The 21,768-nt window shown below is 56.9% G+C and overlaps 1 protein-coding gene across 6 annotated transcripts; it reads right to left on the bottom strand.

Annotated features, from left to right (window-relative positions):
- Window positions 1-315: 315 nt before the first annotated feature.
- On the bottom strand, window positions 316-20,389 carry LOC106840848 (BPI fold-containing family B member 1-like). 6 transcript variants are annotated; one of them, XR_011494616.1, is made up of 17 exons: window positions 20,270-20,389; window positions 18,628-18,751; window positions 17,347-17,563; window positions 16,155-16,259; window positions 14,693-14,824; window positions 13,778-13,862; window positions 13,607-13,670; window positions 13,090-13,175; window positions 12,180-12,362; window positions 10,010-10,063; window positions 8,865-9,017; window positions 7,726-7,793; window positions 7,435-7,480; window positions 5,335-5,398; window positions 2,586-2,665; window positions 2,290-2,491; window positions 317-475 (listed from the first exon to the last, which is right to left on the bottom strand). XR_011494616.1 is itself a non-coding variant. In XM_044748477.2 (16 exons), exons 2-16 carry the CDS (start codon window positions 18,734-18,736, stop codon window positions 443-445), a joined length of 1,479 nt encoding a protein of 492 aa, XP_044604412.1. In that variant the 5' UTR covers window positions 18,737-18,751; window positions 20,270-20,389; the 3' UTR covers window positions 316-442. The 6 variants fall into 6 exon arrangements, 4 of the variants coding, with proteins under 4 accessions (XP_044604412.1, XP_070341853.1, XP_070341855.1 ...); XR_011494617.1 differs by having other exon boundaries at window positions 323-475; window positions 7,435-7,477; XM_044748477.2 differs by lacking the exon at window positions 2,290-2,491 and having other exon boundaries at window positions 316-475.
- Between the last annotated feature and the right edge of the window lie 1,379 nt (window positions 20,390-21,768).

The following is a 21,768-nucleotide window of genomic DNA, read 5'->3' as shown; positions in this document are numbered from 1 at the left end:
CTCGGGGCCTGGGCTTTCATCCGTGCGAGGGGTCCCCGCGTCTTCCTCGCTCCTCGTCCTCACGGGGTCCAGGCTTTCGTCCGTGTGCAGGGTCCCCGCATCCTCCCTGCTCCCCGTCCTCTCGGGCTTTTGAAGCTCAAGCCCTTTCTGCACTTTCTGAGGCGTCTCCTTCCCTGGGACACTCAATACCGAATTCAGAATTCCTCTCTGAGGGGCCGGGGGAGAACAGGGACTCCCGGGGAGAAAACTCTCCCTTTAGACACTCCCAGACGGCCCCGCCACCCCCAGAACCCCCCAGCAGACTCAGAACCAGACTCCCTCTCCAGCAAGAATCATCTTTATCGCCGCTGAGATTTTCCACTGTGGCTGCAGCCATTCCTGGACCCCGAGGGTCTGGAGCGCTTGGGGCTGAGGGGAGGGGCTGGCCCGCGGTGAGAAGCAGCTATTCCTCCGGGACGGTCAGCAGCATGTAATCCTGTGGATAGAAGCGGGCGCGCCCCATCCATCCGCGCTCACCAAACCGGCTCTCCCTGAGCTGCCTGGCCACACCTGAGAGGGGCCATGTGTCCTGAGGACACACCTTCCCCTTGGCAAGAAGGAAGGGTGGGGGACCCACTGGACAAGGGAATAGAATGGAGGGAGAGGGGGGCCTCGGGAATGTTTGTGAGGAAGGAACAGACCAGTCTTTAGGGCCCTCCCCCAAAGCCTGTGTATCAAGGGGCTGCTAATGTTTCTGCCGCATTGGGGTTCCTCCTGCTGGGGTTGCTCCCACCCACGATGCCCAAACCTCTGCCAGACCCAACTACACCCCTGGAATCCATCTGCTCCTGCACCTGTTTTCCCCACCAAAATGGGACCTCCTGGAGGGTTAGGGACTGGGTCTAACTCATCTCTGTCTCAGCATCACCCAGCACAGGGCCAGGCACAGAGCAGCCAGTGACATATACTGACTGAATGAATGAATGACAGTGAGTGAGGGAGTGATCAGGCCAGGCATGTAAGGATGTGCAGACTGTGCACTGCCCAACTCTAGGTGGTGTCATTCATGTAAACTACAGTATAGTGGTGCACCTGGAGTGGTGTAAGATGTAACTGGCACAGCAGTCAGGCACCTAGAAGTGAGTCAGCGAGTGACCCGGCGAGCCCACCCACCCTCCCTCCCCTTGCCACCGTAGGTCTAGTTATGAGACACTGGGGGGGCTGGGCCCTGACTTTGCTCTTTTTGGCATTCAGAGCTATGGGGGCCCCTGCCCTCTCGGGCCCACCTCTCCAGGGTCTGTGGCATCATTTCTGGAGCAGCCCCTGTACCACCCACAGTGGCTCTCCCAGCCCTGACCTGCTGGGGTCACCCTGGGCTGAATCTAGGGGAGGCCTGAGGGTGGGGGTGGGGGAGGAGCACAGGCCAGACCTTCTGCACAGAAACTCCCGGTTCTTGGAAGCAGATTTCTAGTGTCTCCTGAATGTCAGGACTGGGAACTGGGAACTGGGAGTCCTGGGTCCAGGGCTGGGCGTAGGCTGAGGGTCCTGAAGTTCACACTTTGTGTCCGGGGTGGCGGGTCACATTCTGTCAAATGCTGGCTTAGGGCTGGCGGAACCAGCGTTCCTAACAGTCCCTTGTGTTGGTGTTCCAGCTCGGGGTGAGAGCTGTCTTTACGTCCATTTTACAGACAGAGACAACAGGCTGAGAGAGAGGCAGTGGCTTGCCCAAGGTCACCCAGCCAGGAGCTTCTGTGTGATGCTCTCTCTCCGCCTCGCCCCTGAAGTCCCTTCTGAGCTGCTGCTTAGGAGTGGGGCTCTTTTAAAGGCAGGGCACGAAGAAATGAAGGGCCTCTCTCAGCTCAGCCCCTTCCCACTGACTCCCCTCCAGTCAGCCTCTTCTCAGGTCCACTCACAGAGGGGAGGGAGAGCGCCGGAGGAGGCAGGGCGGCCCAGGGGGCAAATGCAGAGCTGGCAGACTCCCCCGGCAGCCCCTCTGTGGTTCCTCTGCGAGTCTTCTCTGCTCTCTGGTCTCTGCTGCATCTTTCCTCCCTGGCTTTACCCAGCCTAGGGCTGGCCCTGGTTCCCACCCTCTGGCGGTTCACAGACAGCAGGCGCCGGAGGCAACAGCCCTGTTCTGGGGATCGGGACACCAGATTCTAGAGTGGGGGGTGGAAGTCAGATGAACCCCAGTTGGAATCCTGGCTCGGCTGCCCTGGGCAAGTTTCTCTGCCTCTCTGAGCCTTAGTTCTCTCTTGTGTAAAATGGGAGAAATAATAACATCCACTTCATGGGGCTAATTGTGAAGATCACCTGTGTAAGGCACCCACGCTCTGGGCGAGCCTTGGCTGTGGCGCCCTGAGGGATTCATGGAGCCCCTCGGAGCCTCAGTTTTCTCATTGTAAATGGGGCATCACGTCCAGGATGGCTGTGAGATAGGGGTGGTAAAGGGCTTGCCACGTGGAGGGCCTCCTCTGCCCGAGCCTCAGCCTCTGCCCGAGCCTCAGCCTCTGCCCTGCAGGGTGGGGACAAGGCACCTTGGACCCCCAAGGCCCTCCCAGCTCTGCCCTCCCACGTGTGTCTCAGGAAGCTCCTTTCTCAGCGCTTACCTCGGAGGGCTCCATTCGGGCCTGGTCGAAGGAGATGCCCTTGATGCTGGGCAGCGGGAGGCCTTGCTCTCTGAGCAGCTCTGCGAGAGGGGCAGGTCGGGGAGCTCAGTGCCCTGGTGGGCGGAGGCGTCTGTGGTGCAGGGCAGGGGCAGCGAGGGCCAGGCCAGCTGAGCCCCGGCTGCTTCACTGCCCAGATCAGGGAAGGGACCGGGGGTGCCCCCTCCCGCCTCCCCTTCCTGGGGGGGCGCTGTCTCCATCCCGCATTGGGCAGCCCCACTCCAGACAGCCGGGTCTCTGAACAGCTGCTCTGCCCATTTACTAAGAACGTATCTGAAGGGAATTTCAGTAACCATGGACACATTCTCATGGAGATGCTCTTCCTGGCAGCATTTTAAGGAATGTTCGATTTGTTGAAGGCTTCTTAGGAATCTATTAATGAATTTTATTCTTCTTGTTGAATTGAGGGAAATGACTGAAAACGCTATGTGTTCCTCAAAATACTAAAATGGTGGCAGAAACAGAAAATGTCTCAGCAAAGGATTAGAAAGAAGTCAGCATAAACTGAAAATTACCCTTAAAACACTAGAAATTTGGTTATATTCATTAGAAAATATCCATTAAATATATCAAAGAAAAAATATTCATGAACATACTCATTTATCAAATATATGAAAAATAGTACTTCAAGTAAGTTTTTGGTAAATTGGTAAATGTACTAAACTTGGAAAATTGGTAATTTTGCAAATTAGGTTTCAAAGAGTTAACCGTTTGACCAGTTGATTTTTGGCAAACTGAGTTTCTGAGATTCGACCTTGAGGCCTGGCCTGGGCCCTCCTGCTCCCTCCTCCGCACTGGCCGGCCCTCTCCCCACGCCCGTCATAGCTCTGGGCTCAGGGGGAGGTCTGCCACCCCTGCTGGTCTGATGCGTTGTCCCGCCCAGTGAGGTGGGGGCGGACGGAGAAGAGGGACAGGTGTCTCTGGTCCTGTCTGTCCTCTGATCTTCAGAGGCCTCCTCACCAGCCTGCCAGCTCCCAGCCTCGGCACCCCCTCGTCTCACTCCTCTCTCTGTGTTGAACCCAGATGACCCTGCGTGTGGCACAGGCTTTCGTCAGTCTCTCCCCTGCCAATTCTCTCACCCTCAGGCCGCTTCTTGCAGGCAGTCCTCCCGCATTTCCTCAGTGGCTTCGGCCCTGCTCTTTTTCTCCTTGTGGGGGAGCTTTGGACAGGACTCTAGTGTGAACAGCACCCCTGGTGCTGTGCATCCCACTGGCCTGTGTTCACACCCTGCAGGACCATATAGGCTTCCCGGGTCAGGCCTAGCCCCTGGGTCATCTCTTGACCCTCGCCATGGCTCTCTGTGGTCCAGGATCTAAGATGTACTTGTTGTGTGAGCTGCCCATGGGAGGCACTGGCATGGGTGGGGCCCTTTCTCCCTGGTTCTTTGCCCCCTGCCAGGTCACTTTGCATCCTTGCCCACCTGGCCTCTCAATCTGGCTGCCTTGCTGGACCTTCCATCACCACTGTCCCCCACTGCCAACTGGTCCCCCTTCTCGAACACAAATCTGCTCACTTCGTGCCCAGAACCTTCCCTGGTTTCCATGAGCCAAACCCTTCAGCCTGGCCAGCATTTGAATCCCAGCCTGCCCTTCTGGCCTCACTCTGCACTCCTAACGTGAGTCCTTGAGTTGGAGAACAGAGAAAAGCCCCTTTTGAGGAACCAAGAAGCCAGAGTTCTGGACTCAGCTCTGCCAGAGACTTGCTGTGTGACCCTGGGTAAGTCACTTAACTTCTCTGGGCCCGTCGGAAAGACAAGGAGGCCGAGCCAGATGATTTCTCAGAGGTGAGTAAGGTCTGAGCTGTTTATCCTACATGTACTTCCTGAGTGTCTGCTGGGTGAAGGGAACATGAGGGAAAACAAAGACAGGGGTCCCTCCCCTCAGGCAGCTTACCTTCTGGTTGGGGACACAGGTGCTGACCCAATAATCACGTGGGTGGGTGGGTGGTTGTCACTCAGCCCACCTCAGTGGAGGTGTAAGGTCAGGAGGCGGTGAGTTCTGGGGGAGAGGAGCCTGTCCAGGCTCCTCACTCCCGTGGAGCTCACGTCGACGCCCCTCCAGCTTTCTGGGACCACCTCCCCAAACCCCTGCACCCCCTTGTCTCAGGTCTGCTTCTGAGGGAGCCCAACTAGGGCGGTGGTGTCAGGAAAAGTTTGATTTGTCGCTGATGTCTAAAGATGGAGGCGGGGCCTCAAAACGTTCAGCGTCCTGCATCCCTCACAGAGGAAACATAGCTGCCCCGCTGGCGACATCGACTGAGCTGTGTGGCACCCACTGCAGGTGGGCGCGCTGGCCAGGCCCCCCTGGGCCACTTCCTTTGGGCTGTGCCCTGCCCGGTCCTGCAAGCCTGGAGTTGCAGCGGTGTCTCCACCACTCCAGGGGCCCTTCCTGTCCTCATTTTCCACGCTGCTCCCCGCCTCCCCCCAGAAGCCCTGCGTGCCCACTGGCCCTGCCTCCGAGCTCCCATCACCACTAGCTCCCTGGGCGAAGGACAGGAGGGCCCCCGTGGCCCCTTCCCCACCCCCTCACACCTCAGACTTCAGCCTCCACCCTGCCTCCTCCTGCCTTGCCCATGGGTCATCCCTAACCAACCCCGGGGGACAAGGCAGAAGCCAGCCGTCTGTGCAAAGCCCCGGACATGGACGATGCTGCTCCAAGCTGCACGGAAAGTGGCATGAGGAGAAACAGCTCACCGTTGTGATGGGGCAGAAACGTCCTCTTCAGAAGCTCCAAGACCAAGGCCTCCAGACGTTCTTCCTACAACAATGAAAGAGGAACAGGAAGGTCGCCCCAGCTGGGTTGGCAGATTCTGACCACGGGGATGGGGGGCTCCAGTGCATAGGTACCGACAGGAAGTCAGGAGTGTCCTGGGGACTCCACTTTTAAAGGGCAGTGGAGCTGGATGACTAGTTAGTGAGGGGCCTGGGGAAAGTTGAGGGGCCTGAGAAAGAGCCACCCTCACCCCGGGTCTCTGACTATCTTCATGTCTCTGCAGGGCAGCCCAGAGGGGAAATAGGTGGGCACGAGGAACCTGGGGCCAGAGCCTCACAGGACCAACTTTGGGTCAGTCCAGGGAGGAGCTTCCAATGCTGAGAGTTGCCTGCTAATGGGGCGGGAATCTTCTCATTGCCATAGCAAGCCTCCTGTCACTGAGGGTGTTCAAGAGGTCTTGATCGGGGCTGCTCCAACCCATTTGGACAGACTGGCGAAGGACTCCCTTTCTTCAAGACACTGTTTTCCCATCTGTTGGGAGACTGTCATAAGCACATTCATATCTGTATTGTCTGTGATGTGGGTGGCTTGTACAGTGCACGACCTCTCCAACCATACAGGATAGCCCTGGTCTGGATGACGGCCCTCTGATGAATGTCACAGAAAGGATCCCTGACCTGCGAAGATGATCTTTAGGACCTCTTGACCCTGACATTCTATGCAAGTAAGGCTGGAGCGAAGCCTGAGGTAACAGGGATGATACTTTTGAAGTGTTTCCCAGTACATGTTCTCATCTGACCCTTTTGTTCTGTGGTTTTTCCATCTTGCAGCCTTCCCCCATTAGGGCTGAGGCATGAGGCTCACAGTCCTGTGGATGTGGAGGATTGTGGGATGTCCCAGGGTGGGGACAAAGGGCAGTTACTTTATGGGGCCTCCCTCAGTCAAGCAGGCACAGTGAAAGCTCTTCCGGGGTAGGAGTGAGATCAGCCCCTGGGGAAGAGACCTCGTGCTGGTCCGGTGACTCGTTCACAGGGAGCAGGGAGGGCCAGACCAGTCACACCGCAGCAGAGTCCCCGCACCGCCACACGTGGCGCAGGGGCCACAGGTGGCTCAGGACACCATGCTGGGAAGCTGAGGGGGGAGGAAACCCAGAGTGGGGATGCAGGGCCCTGCAGGGGGTGCACACTGGGCGCTCTCCCGGAAGAGGCCGACGAGGCCCTTTCCAGCCTGCAGGGGGGAGGCGCCTTCCAAAGCCTGGCATCCTCCTGGACGTCTCTCACTGCTCTGCATGTCTAGGAGATCCTGCCAGCTCCACTTCCAGAAGACATCCAATCCCCACGGCCGCTCCCCCCTTGGCCGCCTGCCACCACCTGTCAAAGCCTCATGACCCTCTGCATCACTCTGCCAGCTGCCCAGTGGCTCCCTGCCCCCAATACCGCGCCTCTGGTCCTCTGCTCCTCTGCTCACAACCCGTCATCACTTCTGTCTCACTCGGAAAAGCCAGCCCCCTCTAGGAGGCCCTGCCTTGGCCCCTCTGCCCCAGACCCTGGTCCTGAACCTCCTGCGCTCCCCTGCCTTGGGGGCCTGGGTCCCCTCTTCCCCACACCCCACAGCTCCCTCCCGCCCCCTCCAGTCTTTGCTCAATTGCCCTGTTTCTCTGAGGCCTTCCTCGACCTTCCTTTATTAATATTTCCCCCTCCCACCCTCCCCATCCCCCAGCCCCTCCTCTGCTTTTTCCGTAGCCTTATCCCCTGCCTGCTTACTGTGTGATTTACCTTTCTGTGCTTATGTTTATTATCTGGCCTCGCCAAGCTAGACCGTGGGTTCCCTAATGGCAGAGACCTTTGTTTTGTTCACTGACACATCCCAGTACCTAAGACGAGGCTAAGTGTACAAAAGAATGACATGGATGTGTTTAAGTGCTGGGGGCTCCCGCTACCCCCCACGGGGGGCACGGGGCTCCAGGGCAGGATGAGATCCATGATAGAAAGCGAGGGAGTCTTTCAACCCCTACAGCAATGACCCAGGGCCTGCTGGGGGTCCTTCAGGACCAGGGGGCGAGGCTAAAGAAACAGACTCACCTGACCTGCAAGGCCAGCGGGGTAGGGATCCAGGGCGACCGTGCTGCTGCCAGAGAAAAGAGGTCACCCTTTCAGGTCGTGGCCGCTGCTTGGGGGGTGCAGTGCTCAGGGGCTGCCAGTCTTCCCTCCCTCCTTCCTCCCTCCTTCCCTCTCCCCCCTCCTTCCTGTAACCACTCCGTGCAGCTGACAGCAGGCATGGAAACCTGCGCCCCTGAACCACACTCTCTCCCCCCATCTCTCTCTCTGTGAGCCGCCTTGTTTTGCTGAACATCCAAAACCAAAAGAAATCACCTGTTGGTAGTGAACTGGAGTTTTAATTCCTGATTTTTTGAGGAAAACATGGCCTTTGAAAGGAGTTTCTATGAGGAATTGAAATTAGGTCAGAAGAGGAGAGGAATTGGCGTTCCAGCAGAGGGACTCCCTTCGCCCCAGCCCCCTGAGTCCTTGTCCAGCGCGGCCCCCCCACTGGTCCTCTCCCCGCCCCAGCTGCTGGTCCACGGGTGCTCAGACCATGAAAGTGTGCTGTTGCCACAGGAGAGGGCACGGTGGGTGCTGGAGCTCCTGGGGGCAGGGGAGGCCGGGGCTGGGCACGACGGGAGGGGGCGCAGCTCGGGGGCGGGAAGGCCTTCTGCATCGAGTCACTTGGCTGTGGAATCACTGTTGTGGAAGCCAGAGGACCCCTTGGTTTTGAGGGATTTGTCTATGGGCCTCCATATTTCACGCGGTCACCTTATAGACCAGAAACAGGACCTTCACCGGCAGCCAGAGATGACCGCCTTCTTGGCCGCAGACTCATGCCAACGAAGACCCCAGGCTCCTGTTGTACACACTGGATGCTCTTGGACTCACCTAGTGTGGGGCGACCCTCCCGCCTCCTCAACTGAGGCCCCTTCAAGGGGGCCAATTTCAAGGTTCGTGGAATGGGAAATAGGAATCCCAAGGGGCTCCGGACAGAGAAGTTGAGACTTTGGGGGCCTGTATGTCCCCAGAATTCCTCCCAGGTCCAGCCAGATCACCTCTCTCGGGGAAGAGAGAACACACACCCCTGCAGCCCCTCGTGAGCTTTGTTTCTCTGACTTTTCTCCCGGGTTTGTGGACAAGGGCTTTCGATGCAGCCCAGTGCAGGGGGACGGCTGAAAGCCTTAACAGCCACCCTGCAGGGCCGCTGAGAGAGGGTCTCAGATGCAAAGCCCCCTAGTCGCTGAGGCCACCCTTGGGGAGGGCTGGGGCTGCACCTGGGGGAGTGGGTGTCCGAGTAGACAGTTTGAAGCCTGGCACGCCTCTTTGGGTGTGGACTGTATGGAGTGTTAGCGCGGCGTGGTGGGAGGGTTGCTGCTGCCCTGTGCAGCCCGCCCTCAGTCCGCCTGCCCTGGACGGACCTCGAGTGGACCCAGGACCCCTGGGAACAAAGGACTGCGAGCTTTACTCACCCAGGAAACGGAAACAGAGGAGGTGTTGCTGGGCCCCCGCAGCACCAATGAGCCCGGCTGGAGGGCCATGGCTGTGTGGCCATCCAGGCGGACAGTGGGAGGGTCAGGGGTGCTGACGGTCAGTCCCACGCTCCCTCTGGACTGGCCAGAAGTCTGCATAGGGTTAAAGTAGAAAAGGTGCAGGCAGGGACAGTAGAGGTGTTCCTTAGCCCTCAGCTTGGAGGATTGGGAACAAGACCACCTTAGGAGTCAGGCTGTCTGAGTTTCATTCTAGCTCTGCAGCAACTTGCTGTGTGACCTTGGGAAAGTCACTCACCCTCCCTTGGCTGCACTGAGGTGAGATGACATCCTCCTTCTCCTGGGCATGCATACCAGGTAAGAGCATAGATTTTGGAGCCACAGTTCCAGCTCTGCCACTTGCAAGCTGTGTGGCCTGAGACAAGTTTCCCAATCTCTCTGTGTCTCAATTTTCATCTTGTAAAATAGGGATGATAATCGTACCTACCCCATAAGGTTGTTATGGAGACTAAATGAGTTAATTTGTGTAAAGTGCTTAGAACAGAACGCGGCACCTAGTGACGCTGTACGCCTGTTAGCTGTTGTGGTTATGGTTATTATTGTTGTTCGTCCATCAGGGGCCATATTCTAAGAGCCTTTGCAGAGAGGCCATTGAGCATGGATTTCAGAGTCCGGGACCGTGTTCAGATCCTGGTTCTGCCATGTACTGAGCAGTGTGAGTGTGGGCCAGTGGAGTCGGCCTGCGGAGCCTTGGCTTGCTCCTGTGTGAGAAGCGGGGAGCGCCCAGGATTGGATCGACCCAGGGGAGGGGCCTGGCACAGCCGCTGCTCGCTGTTATCCACCGTGTGCACATCCGTCTGCCTTGGCAGGCTCGGGGTCTCGTTGAGCCGTGGACAATAACGACAGCCAGTGCCGTGGTCGCCCGGGCGGGACTGTGGGCTGAGCGCCTTACTTGAATCGCCTCCTTCAACCTCACATCATGTGAAGCACGAGCAGGGATCTTTGGATCCGGCAGGAAACGCTGGCCAACTGAGCATGCACTGTGGCCCACCCCACCCTGCCCCGCTCCCAGAGTCCCTCCCGAGATCCTGGCCAGGGTGCTGGGGGAGCAGCTGCAACACACCCACCTCCGGCCCGGGCTCCAGCTCTCTCAGTGACAGCAGCTGAATGAGGGCGGCCGCCTGGACAAAGGGCAAAGTGCGTGTTGGCCTTTAGAATCCTGCAGGTCCGTCCTGAGCAGGTCCAGGGGGGCGTCAATGGGTTCAACGAGATGTAACTGTCCCCAGCTGGAGACACCACCTGCACACCTGCCAGTCTCAGCGTGGGAGGACCATTCGCCAGGCTTCCCATCATGACCTCTCTGGAAAGTTCTTTTTCTTTGTTTCACTGATTTTCCCCCAACATTTTATCGTGAAAGCTTCCACACTTACAGCAAAGTTGAAAGACTTTTATAGAGAACATCTGTATACTTATCACCTAGATTCTTCTGTTAACCTTTTCGCATCCTTGCTTTATCACATTTCTATCCACCTATCTGTGCTCCATTGATTTTTGAAAACTGAAAATCATTATAGAAAACAGTGCAAAAATATATAAAGCAAAAGTAAAAGTAAAAGTCCACCCCAACAGCTCTTCCCCTTTTCCCCTAAGTCCTATTCTCAGGGTAACCACCTTTGCCATTTTGGAGCATATCCTGACAGACTTTTTCTACACACATATAAACATGGATAGATGGGAACATTCTAAACACACGGTCCCGCACCTTGTTTGCTCCTCTCAACGTCAACACGCAGAGAACAACCCCATTCTTTTTAACAGCTGCATAGTATTGTGCGTTGTATGAACATAAGCTGACTTATTTTTCCTTATCGATGACACCTAGATTTTTATTTTTCACTCTATAACAAGTGAGGCTGCAAAGACGCCTTGCACGTATGTCCTTGCCCACTGCTGTAAGAATCTCTGCAGACGTAGAATTGCAGGGTTTACTTCCAGCTGTCTCAGAGCTGCCAACCTGTGTGGGATGGAGGGAAGGGCAGGGGGAGGCAGGAGACCTGGCTCCAGTCCTGATCCCGCCTGCTGGGGGACCTTGGGAAAGTCACTTTCCCTGTCTGGGCCTTGGTTTCCTCATGTGAAAAATGGAACAACTACATTAGATCTCCTCCAGATATGGATCTTAGGGTTTCACACTTCACCATTTACTGAGCACCATTGTGTGCCCTTCACAGAGTATACCATCCTTAGTCCCTGCCCTTGAAATGGGGGGACAGTGAACACGCAAAGTTAAATAAATAAACACACACAGTATACATACAGGTGTGTGTATGTGTATATATAACTTTACTCACACACATATGCACAGTGTGCTCAGTGTTCAGAAGGGAAAAGAACAGAGAGAGAGGGAAGGCGGGGGTCAGGGGAGAGCTTTCTTTAGACATTTAGATGCGGTGGTCGAGGAGGGGCTCTCTCAGGAGGCGACATTTGCACTGAGACCAACAGAGGAGGGACAGCGTTTCAGGCAGAGAGACCTGCATGTGCAAAGGGCCTGTGGTGGGGACCAGCCCCGCCTGTGAGGCTCGAGTGTAGTGGGTGAGGACGTGCGGCTGGAGAGGCGGCCAGGGGCCAGATCACACAGGGCCCCGGGAGCTGCAGAGGAGACTGGACTTTGTTCCGAGTGCAGTGAGGAGCTGCTGGGGGCTTCTGAGCAGTGATGGGTCTGGGTCCCTCCCTCATCTGATCCCCTCTTCCACCCTGGGACTTCCTCTTCTTGCAGACCTCAGTGTGTGCCTCCTTGTCACCAGTCAGGCCACCTCCTCAGAGATGTCTGCACTGACTGCAGCGTCCAGGGTAGCCCTCTCATCTCTGCCAGCCACTTACTGATCCATTGCTCTGCTTAGTATAAGATGAATTACTTTATTTATCTGACTGTTTTCTTGTTCAGTTTCTATTCCCCCACTAGACTCTGAGCTCTGCAAGGGCAGGGACCCTGTGTGCACAGGGCCTGGCACACAGTGGGCCTTCAGTAAATACTTGCAGCATAAATGAATGCCAGAATGAATGAAGGAAGAGAGGAATAACTGAGGAGACTGGGTGTTCAGGGAAGTCCTCCCAGAGAAGGGAACTTCTACACTGGGTTCTGAAGGCTGACTAGGAGTCCTCCAGAGGAGGGGAAGTGACTTACCTAGGCCCACTCAGAAAGCATGTCTGCCAGCTAGGCCTTGGTTTCTTCATGTGGAAAATAGAACAATAATGTTATGTGTCCCCTCCCGGCATCGCTCCCCTTCCTTGAGCACTCACTGTGGAGTCCTGGAGGTCCACGAGGAGCTCCTTGCTGGTGTAGAGGCAGGACAGGATGTCATTGTACGCTTCCAGCCAAAAGGCCAGGTCCGCCATGCTGCCCTGGGCTAATTTTGGGAGGGGCTGGGGGGCCAGGTGGTCAGGCCTTGGAGCTCTCTGGCCTGGGCCGCAGCGGGTCACGAGCTTCAGAGGAATGAAGGAGAAAGGAGAAAGGCAGTGTGGCCAGCCTCCCTGGCCAGCAGGTGCTTACGGCTGGCACCCCGAGGGTCCACTGTGTGCTAGCACAGTGCTGCCCGATTACGTGCATAGTCTCCTGTCGACCTCACAGCAGCACCAGGAGATGGGAACTGTCGCTGAGGCAACTGAAGCCTGAGGGGTGAAGCGACTTACTCAGGACCCTGCCCATGGCAGAGGTGGAGCTGCTGTGGAATCCAGAGCCCCGTCTTCTTGCTTCTCCCTCCTTTGACCCCATTCCCCTCTCTGCGCCCTTGTTAATGGCGCCTCCTTCCTACCCGCTCAGAGGCTTCCTGTCCACCATTCCATGGGGACGGGAGTCGGGCAGCCAGCCTCGTCCCTTCTCTGGGCCTCGGTTTCCCCATCTGAGGAGTCCCTGCCCTTTTGTTGGAGCCCCATCTTTGCTCACGGGACACACAGCCCTGTGGCCTCTCCTGCTCTCCAGGGCGGAGGCAGGACTCCTCGGCTCAGCAGGAGCTCCCGAGGGCGGGGCCTGCCGGGTCTCCCCTTTCTTCTCCCTCCTTCTCTCTCCCCTAACACCTCCTCTGCCTGCTCCTCCTCCTCCCCTTTTGGCCTCCTATCCCGAGGAGCTCCCCTCTCAGTCTCCTCTTTGCCCGTCCTCCCCCAGACCAGTGGATGTCCCGGGAGGGTCTGCCCCGGCAGGGGGCCGGCTCACCTGGACCTGCATCAGGATGGCCTCCTCCGTGAGCTCTGTGGTGGTGACATGGTACTGGAAGTCTTCTGGGCCCGAGATGGTCGGGGCTACAGTGAGGAAATGAAACTGGGGCTCAGCCTTTCTGGGGGGCGGATGGGGAGGCAGCAAAAGCGGGAGAAAGTCGTTCTCCCTCTCTGCTTAGCTTTAAGCTCCTTGTGGGCTGGGCCTGTGCTTCTTGTAATGATGAACATTTATTGATAATAACTTTGTGCCGGGTTCTATGTATTATCACCGCAGCCCACGTGCAGGCCGACGGCGAATCCCATTCCACAGACTGGGAAACCCAGGCCGAGGGGGGCGGAAATGACTCACCAAGGTCAGAGGGCATATGCCCTTTTCTCCCCCACTAGAAGGCAGGCTCCCTGTGGGCAGGCCCTGTCGGTGTTGTTTCCCGTTGGTCTCCCAGAGCCTAGGAGAGTTCCCGGCGCACAGTTGGGGGACAGCAGCTAAGCTCCCTCCTCAGCCAGGAGCTACGTACCCAGAGTGATGTGCAACACGTCCTCCAGCAGCGAGTTGAGCAGGGTCGTGGCCAGGGGGCACACCTGGAGGGAAGGCATGGGGGTCCTCGTTGGGGTCGGGGTGAGGTCGAGGGGCTCTCCCTCAGGATCACACCCCTCTCCCAGGGGGCGGGGGAGCATGAGCTACTCACCATCTTCTGCAGGAAGAAAGGCAGCGTCTTGTCCAGGACGCCAGTCATCACCTTTAGAGCTTCGTTCACCAGGAAGGGGTTCATCCTAGGGCAGGGGAGCCGTGGGGTCTGAGATGCCACCGAAGGGGAGACTGAGGCCAGAGGAGGGGGTCTCGGGCAGGGCTGAGGAAGGCCCAGACAGGCCTGCGTAACTTGGAAGCTCAGAGGGCCTGCTTCCTTCTCACCTGGTGTCTCTCTCTTCTCTCTCCTCACTTTCCTTTTCTGTTTTTCCCTCCTTCTTGCTTTCTCTCTCCCTGACTTTCTCCTACAATTCTTTATTCCTTCTTGATTCTCCCTCTCTGCCTCTCTCCCTTTATTTCTCTCTCTGATAAAGATCTCTGGGATTTTCAAGGAAGGAGAGATCACACCTGGCAGTGGAAGTCATGGCAGGCTTCCTGGAGGAGGTAGCTTTTGTGCTGGGTAAATATAAGCATCATAGATAGTGGCCACCTTGTGCAGCAGGTTCTGTGCTAAGTGGGTCACATGGGTTGGCTCATGTCTTCCCCACAACCACCCCATGTTGGCTGGGTTCTGTGAACAATCCCATTTTACTGGTAAGGAAACGGAGGCTCCTAGACGTCAAATAGCTTGGCCAGGGCCCCAGTGTTGGGAAGCAGTCAAGCTGAGATTTGACCTGGGTGGACGCATCATGCTCTTAGCCATGACATTCAGCATGGAGGCAGGAGATGCTGGTGCGTGGTGTGTGCAGCTGTGGCCTGAGCTTGTCCCTGATGCCCTTGGTGACTGTAGACAGCGAGGCTGGGAGAGGCAGCCCCAGCCCTGTGTCTCAGCGAGGGGCTGAGCAGCCGCTGTGGGGCAGGAAGGCTGGGCACCTTCCTCTGCCCGGTGGGCGCGCAGGAGTGGGCAGGTACTCACTTCTCCAGGACCTCGATGCTCAGGTTCCCTGGTGGGGTGTGGCAGTCGTCGAAGGCCACGCGGGTCTTGTTCCCTGTCTGTTCCAGCCGTACCCCGATGCGGATGTTCTTGATGACACTGAACCGCAGGATCCTGCAGGGGCAGCGTATCTAGGCCGCTCCAAGCCACAGCCCAAGGTCGAGGCCATAAGTCACAGGCCAGTGGCCTGCGGTGGCACGGAGGGCTCAAGTGAGAAACTAGGGGAGTTCATTAAAAGTAGAGTTCACACTGTGGAAAACCTGAAAAATCTGACAACACCGGGCCAGTGTCCTCACAGGTGGGCATCACCTGGGGCTGACGGTGACCTCGAGATGGGCCACAGGCTCCTCAGTTTGCCACCATCCTCAACAGGCCAGGAGTCAAGTTGTGTTTTTACTGCACACCATTACAAGGCAACGGTGTGTTTACCATCCAGCAGAGAAATAGTTCTCTGGGCCCACGTCTCTATCCCAGAGACATTTTCCTGCACTCACTTCTCTGTTAAAAAGGGAAGCTAAACGAAGAAAGCCATACTTTACAAGAAAAACAGGAGTGGACACATTCCTAAAGGGCATTTAAGAATATTTCTGTTTCAGGGGCCGGCTCTGTGGCCGAGTGGTTAAGTTCACGCGCTCTGCTGTGGCGGCCCAGGGTTTCACCGGTTCGGATCCTGGGTGCGGACATGGCAGCACTCGTCAGGCCACGCTGAGGCGGTGTCCCACATGCCACAACTAGAAGGACCCACAATTAAAAATATACAACTATGTACCGAGGGGCTCTGGGGAGAAAAAGGAAAAATAAAATCTTCAAAAAAAAAAAAAAGAATATTCCCGTTTCACATGCAAACACCACCTGAATCGCTCCCTCTGTTGGCTGTCGAGTTTGCAACCCCGGGTCGGTGTCCTCGTGCTTTGTCTAGTGTCCCGTCTGAACTCTCAGACAGGCAGTGAGCTCCTCTCACAGCAGCCGCGTGTACTTGGGGACTCGATCACACCCATTTTATAGATGAGGAAACTGAGGCCCAGGGAAGAGAGGCCCTTGCTCAAGTCGCCTGGATGGTCAGTGGGATTGGAGTCCAGGTGCGCTGCACTCCAAGGTGAGCCTGGACCAGACCCTCCAGAGATATTCCCGTTAACACGTCCGCCTTTTACTCAGATGGGGCACACGTCCCCAACAGGGAGGTCAGGGGGGTTTATCTCAGCCTCTGCCACTGACTCACTGTGTGATCCTGGGCAGGTCCCTCTCTCACTCTGTGCCGCAGTTTCCCTTCCCTGTCAGTAAAATTGGCTTTGAAACATGCCCAAGTAGAAAGGACTTTTGCGACCCGTATGGTGACCTGGGCAGGAGGCTTTGCCAGCCCTGCATGGCTGTTCTTGAGTTACGGCAATGAAGGCTGGGCTGCCTGGCACTGAGGGGGTGGGGAGGAGGCGCCCAGTGTACCCACCTCTGGAGGGACAGGTACAGTTTAGTCTGCAGTGTGACCTGGAACAGGCTGTCGCTTAGGATTTGCAGGGTGACCTCAGGTCCTTTGGCATCTTCTATGATCAACCTGTGAGAGGTACGGGAGGTGCTGGTGTGGCCTGATGAGGCCGCTATGACTCTGTGGAGTGTGTGTGTCTGGGTTAATGAGAATGGAGGGGACCCCAGGATGGGTGGGGGGCAGCGTTGGAACAACGCCTTCCCTGACTCCTGGCCCAGCTGCAGAACGGTGGGCTCCAGTTCCAGCCCCCAAGCCTTGAAGACCTGGGTGGGTCTCCTCCCTTCTCTAGGCCTCCGGGTCACCTTCTACAGAATGGGGAGAAAACACGGGAGGAGCTGTCTAAGGCTATTTAACCAGTCTGAATTCAAGTACAAGTGCTTTGCAAAAGAGAAGCAAGCAGGCGAGAGCCAGAGAAGGCAAGAAGGTTGGTGATCCCATCGTCATCCTCTCAGGGCCGCCTTCCCTGCTGAGCATCCGGAAGGAGGACGTGAGCCTTCTGCTCCCTCTGGTGGCCTCAGGTCCAGCGTCTCCCTGAGCTGGGAGGAGCCCAGAGTTTTCTGTACTTTTGAACGTTAGCGCTACGAGCTGGTGACTCATCTGGTACCCACCGGAAGGGGCAGCAGACCACCCAGAGCTAGGGGAGAGGCATCGAGAAGATGCTTTCTCACAGTGCTTAGAAGGAAACAAGCCTGCCGACACCTCCACCTTGGACTTCCAGCCTCCGGAACTGCGACACAAGGCGTTTCTGTGGTTTGGGCCGCTCAGTTTGTGGCACTTTGTTATGGCAGTTCTAGCAAACCAATGCAGTCAGAAAACCTAGATTTTGATGGAAACCTTCTTAACTTTAAAATGTCGTCAGTTCATTTAAAACACTGTGCCAGTTTGCAGTGCCAGGTGCAGGCTGAATGTGGAGGCTGGAGGGCTGCCACGCCGAGGGCCCTTTTAGACTCTGCTTTGTTCCTTGGAAGATTCCAAGTGGCTTAGAGAGGCTGAGGACAATGCAAATGCCCTTGCTGAGCACTTTCTGGGCTGTAGAGAACCTCCAGGGACACCCAGGGCTCCCACCCACAGGGGTTCACCTGCCAGGGAACCCCATGGCTCAGGGACACAGCCGGGCCTGGGGGAGGAAAGGCCGGAGGCGGCACCCGCAGCTCACCCGCCCGCCTGGAACAGCTCCTCCAGCAGTGGGAGGCTCTTTCCGGAGAGCAGGTCCCCGAGCAGCGACAGGTCAAGCCTGCTGCTCTTCCTGGAGAGGCCTTCTCTCACGAAGGGCAGGTGGTCCAGGATGGGGACGCCTTCATCTGCAGCCTCCGTCACAGGAATCCTGGTCACGCGGTCCAGGATGCGCTGTTCCGAGAACAGGTCTGAAATATCTGAGGACACAAGCCCCTCCTCAGTGAGGGGCTCGCCCTTCATTTAGTCACTCAATACACACCCAATAGCATTTGAGTGGCTCTGAGTCAGCAATCTAGATGGTCATTTAGCAGCAAGTACTTATTACGTGCTTACTCTCTTCCTGGCCCAGGGAACAGGAGCAGTGTGGCTCCGCCCCCATGGAGGGCACTTCTAGAAAGGGAGATGGGCAACAACCGAACAATCAGATAAGCAAAAGCAAACAAGGCAATATTCAAAGTGATAAGGGCTACAAAGAAAGTAAAATGGGGTTGAGTTGGAGCATGACTTGGGGGGGGGTCTACTTTAGATAGGGTGGTCAGAGAGAGCCTTTCTGAGGAGGAGGCATTTGAGCAGAGACCTGAACAAAGTGAAGGAATCCACTATTACAAGGTCTGGGAGGAGAGGCAGTGGGAACAGCATGTGCAAAGTCCCTGAGGTGGTAATGAACCTGGTGAGTTTAGGAAACTGAAAGATCAGTGAGGTTGGGCTGTGGTGAATGGGGGGAGGTGGACGGACAACAAGAAACTTGTGGTCAAGAGGGAGAGAGACAAACAGACAGACAGAGGGATAGACAGGAGAAGAACAATACACTTGGATAACGCCATAGATGAGGCTTCACCAAAGGGCTATGGGAGCCTGGAGGAAGGAGACTCCTTCTGCCTGGGGAAGTTGGGAGGGATTCCCACCACAGGGACTGTTAGAGCTTTGCCTGAAAGCGTGAGTCAGAATTCACCATGCTGGGAAGGAGGGAGGGAGCATTGTAGGCGGAAAGGAAGGAGGCTGGGAAGTCCATGGACGAAGTCAGGGCAGGTGGTGGTGGAAGAGGCTGGAGGTGCAGGGTCTGGAATGCCAGGATGAGGCACTTATGGTAGTGGGGAGCCACAGCAAGTGTTAGAGCAGGGGAAGGGGAGTCAGCACTAGCAAATTCTGCCTCTGGTGAGGGGGAGGCCAGAAGAAGAGCAGTCTTGGGGAGGTGGTGCCGTCTCCCACCCCTGCCCCTCCCTGAGTTCCTGCCTCTCGCATTCCACTCCTTAAATTTTACCTGTCTCCAGCTGATCCTTGCTGACCCGCAGGAAGAGCAGGTGCCGGGCCTGCCCTTGAGCCTGGGGCAGCAGCCCCCAGCATAGCAGTGACCCCCAGAACAGCAGCATCCTCCCCGCCAGGACCTGCAAACACAGAGCTGGGAATCCCGGTGGCCACCTCCATGTCCCCAGGGGGGACCCACTGCCCAGCATCTCCAGTTCTGCCTCTCCTAGAACCGTCTCCCCAGCCCTCCTTCCCTCTCTTCTCCCCCTGGCTCCAGGTCGCTCATCCTTAAACACAGCCTCCACTTCCCACCACCTCACATGAGTGCTTTCAATTCCCTCTACCTGGAGTGCCCTCCCCCTTATGTGGGCTGGCTTCAAATCCGGGATCTGCCACTTCCTGACTGCGCGACCCTGAGCAAGTTCCTTGACCTCTCTGTGCCTCAGTTTTCTCAGCTTAAAATGGGAGTAAACATAGGTTGTTGTGAGGAATACATTCAACAATAGGCACAAAGCGCTTAGCAAGCAGTGTGCCCAACAGCTGCTACTGTGGCTAGTAATGCTGTGAGCTGTTAAAAGATGGAGCACTCCTTTTTAACCGTGGGGGTTTCTGGATCTTGAGGAAGACAGGAGACAGGGGTCCTTGGGGAGGCGCCATAGTATTTCAACCAGTACATTTGTACTGACTCCTACTAGCTGAACTTCAGCCCTGCCCAGCTGGCCAAAAGGGCATAGTTGGGACCCCAGAGCCTGCAAGCAGGGAGCTCTCCGGGTGGGCAAGGGTGTGCCACCAGGACACGTGGCCTCCGGAACTGCAAGGCGGGGACCAGCCGGGATGCAGACCTCTCCAGGCAGACACCAGAATAAGCAGGGCCATCGAGGAGCCACCACGGCACCCCGTCCCCTCAATGCCACATCCATGAAGAAGCCCCCAAGGGCAAATGCTGCCCCTGAGCGAGAAGACCCCTGAGGTGGCTGAGCCCACCCTGGAGCGCCTGAGCCGATCCTGGCATTGCCTTGAATCGGCGACATCTGGTGTTTTGCCGCTTGGTGGCGCAGGAGCTCAGAACAGCGATTCACTAGGTCATAGAAAAAGGAAAGTTTTTGTTTGTTTGCCGATATGAATTTTGGACTGGGAAATCTGGACTCAGGGCCTTAGCGGTTATATCTTGCTTAATGGCTATTCTTAAATTCACCCGCTGTTTGTCTCACCAGCGTGTTGTCAGGCCCTGGACCAGGGTCTGTTGTCAATCCTTCACCAAAGTCAGGCCTCTCCTCCCTTCCTGCCCTGGGCCCTCACTCTGCCCTCCAGCCCGCTCCACCTCTTGCCTTGAATCATCCACACCAGCCCCACTGCTACTTGAGTCCTCGCTGTGTGAGTCTCAGGCACCACGCTGAGAGCTGTACAAGCTTCGTCACGTCATCGAGTCCTCACCACAACGGTCTGGGATCATTGACAGCAGGCCCGTTTTACGGATGACAAAACTGAAGCTCAGAGAGGAGAAGTGAATTGCCCACGGTCACACAGGTAGTAGGTGGCAGAGCCTTGATTGGAACCCAGGTGAGCCTGATGCTAAGAATCTAGGCACCACTTCACCACGTTATCATGGGTGCTCAAGAGACATTTGGGAAGTGCCCATGTCAGCCTCCTGCTCTCACCTCTCCAGGAATAGGGCTGTCCCGATCGCTCTCTGGCCTCTGTCTCCAGCTTCCCAGAAAGACATGACTTTTATAACCTGAGCTTGAAGCCTGTGTGGGTGGACATGTGGGCAGGAAGCCCAGCCCCGTGGCTGGGGCTTGTGCTCAGGGGAGCTCTTCAGGAGAGGGGAGGTCCTCTTGGCCCTGGGCGGCAAGGAGCTTCTGGCCAAAACTGATCGGGCCCATCACTAAGGCCTGAGGGCTAGGCTCTGGGACCGGGCCAACAGAACCCACAGAGGAAGTGGGTGAGGGCCCTGCGGTTTTGGGGTGGGCCCTTTCCCTTGGGAACAGCAAAGCTGCAGGGCCTGGGGCAGGGCTCCAGCTCTCGGGAGGGGCCTGAGAAGGCTCCTAATACAGGATGTGGCAGTCACAGAACCCAAGGGATAAAGGTGTGTATGGGGGCAGGGGGGAGGAGAGCAGTTGAGGGGTAGAGGCACGGCTGGGAGGGGCCTAGTGACCAGGGACCAGGAAGGTGGTGGAGTCTTGGAGTTCCCCCCCGGGGCTCCTGCCTTAGGGGTGCATGGGTGGCAGTTGTGTTTCAAAGCCCAAATGGAAGGAGGCCAGCACAGAAGACAACCCCTTTCCTTTATGGGACATGGAGACCCAAGGGGGAGTGATGAAGGAGCAGAGTAGAGGGAGGCAGTGTAGGGTAGTGGTTAGGGGCTGCTTGGTAGTCGTGTTGAGTTGTCAGAGCCTCGGTTTCTTCATTTGCCCAGTGGGGGTCCAGGGGCTGTGGGGAAGGATGGGTGAGTGAACTCTCAGCCCGGCACCTGCACAGAGCAAATGCTTGTCTAGGTTTAGGTCCCCAGAAGCAGACCCTGAGACCAGGATTTGAGAGCAGGGAGCTGATTTGGGCGCTGAACCTGGGAGGTGCTGGTAAGGGAGGGAAAGTGAGGCGGGGAAGGAGGAGCCCATAAAGGTGTGTCATCAAGCAAGTGGTCCCGCGGGCATCTTGGGCTCAGGCCCGCTGGGGCGCTGTGGGAGCCAGTGTGGTGCTGTTCCCTGCCCCTGAGGGGGGAGGAGGCGGGGTTGTTTATTCAGCAACCTCCAGGAAGCCCCAGGACCTGGAAGCCGTGGCCGTAGCTGTTTTGGAGAAGAGCCCAGCTTGGCTGGTGTTGGAGCCACTTACCTCTGACAGCATCGTGTGGGCTGGGACAGAGATCCCTTCACTGGGGCAGGTGGGACCCAAGACCAGAGCCCCTGCCCCATCCTCCAGGCTCCTCGGAAGCCCCCCGGCCCCCAGCAGACCCTATATGACCCTAGGGAGCCAGAAGAGACCTCCCCAGACAAGATGGAGCTCGACGTTCTCATCTCCCTTGTGAGTGGGGGTCAAACCCAGGTTTAATATGATTTAGAAAAGAAAAGGACTGTGATGTGTGGGACGCAGCCCACAGAGTGTGGCTGGGAGTCGAGGATACGTGGCCTGCACTGAGCAACTGCCCAGCAAGTGTTCGCGGGCC

The sequence above is a fragment of the Equus asinus genome, chromosome 15 (genome assembly GCF_041296235.1).
Source record: "Equus asinus isolate D_3611 breed Donkey chromosome 15, EquAss-T2T_v2, whole genome shotgun sequence".
NCBI classification, from domain to species: domain Eukaryota; kingdom Metazoa; phylum Chordata; class Mammalia; order Perissodactyla; family Equidae; genus Equus; species Equus asinus.
The sequence above is the reverse complement of the archived record's forward strand: the minus strand, read 5'-3'. Positions and strand labels throughout refer to the sequence as shown.

What these genes read in the sequence shown, in the direction of transcription:
- LOC106840848 (XM_044748477.2), bottom strand. Translation starts at nt 18,736, where the DNA reads ATGCTGCTGTTCTGGGGGTCACTGCTATGCTGGGGGCTGCTGCCCCAG. An exon ending in CAAGGATCAGCTGGAGACAG is followed by an intron (nt 17,564 to 18,627) that starts GTAAAATTTAAG and finishes TTGTGTCCTCAG; the next exon opens with ATATTTCAGACCTGTTCTCG. An exon ending in GAGCTGTTCCAGGCGGGCGG is followed by an intron (nt 16,260 to 17,346) that starts GTGAGCTGCGGG and finishes TACCTCTCACAG; the next exon opens with GTTGATCATAGAAGATGCCA.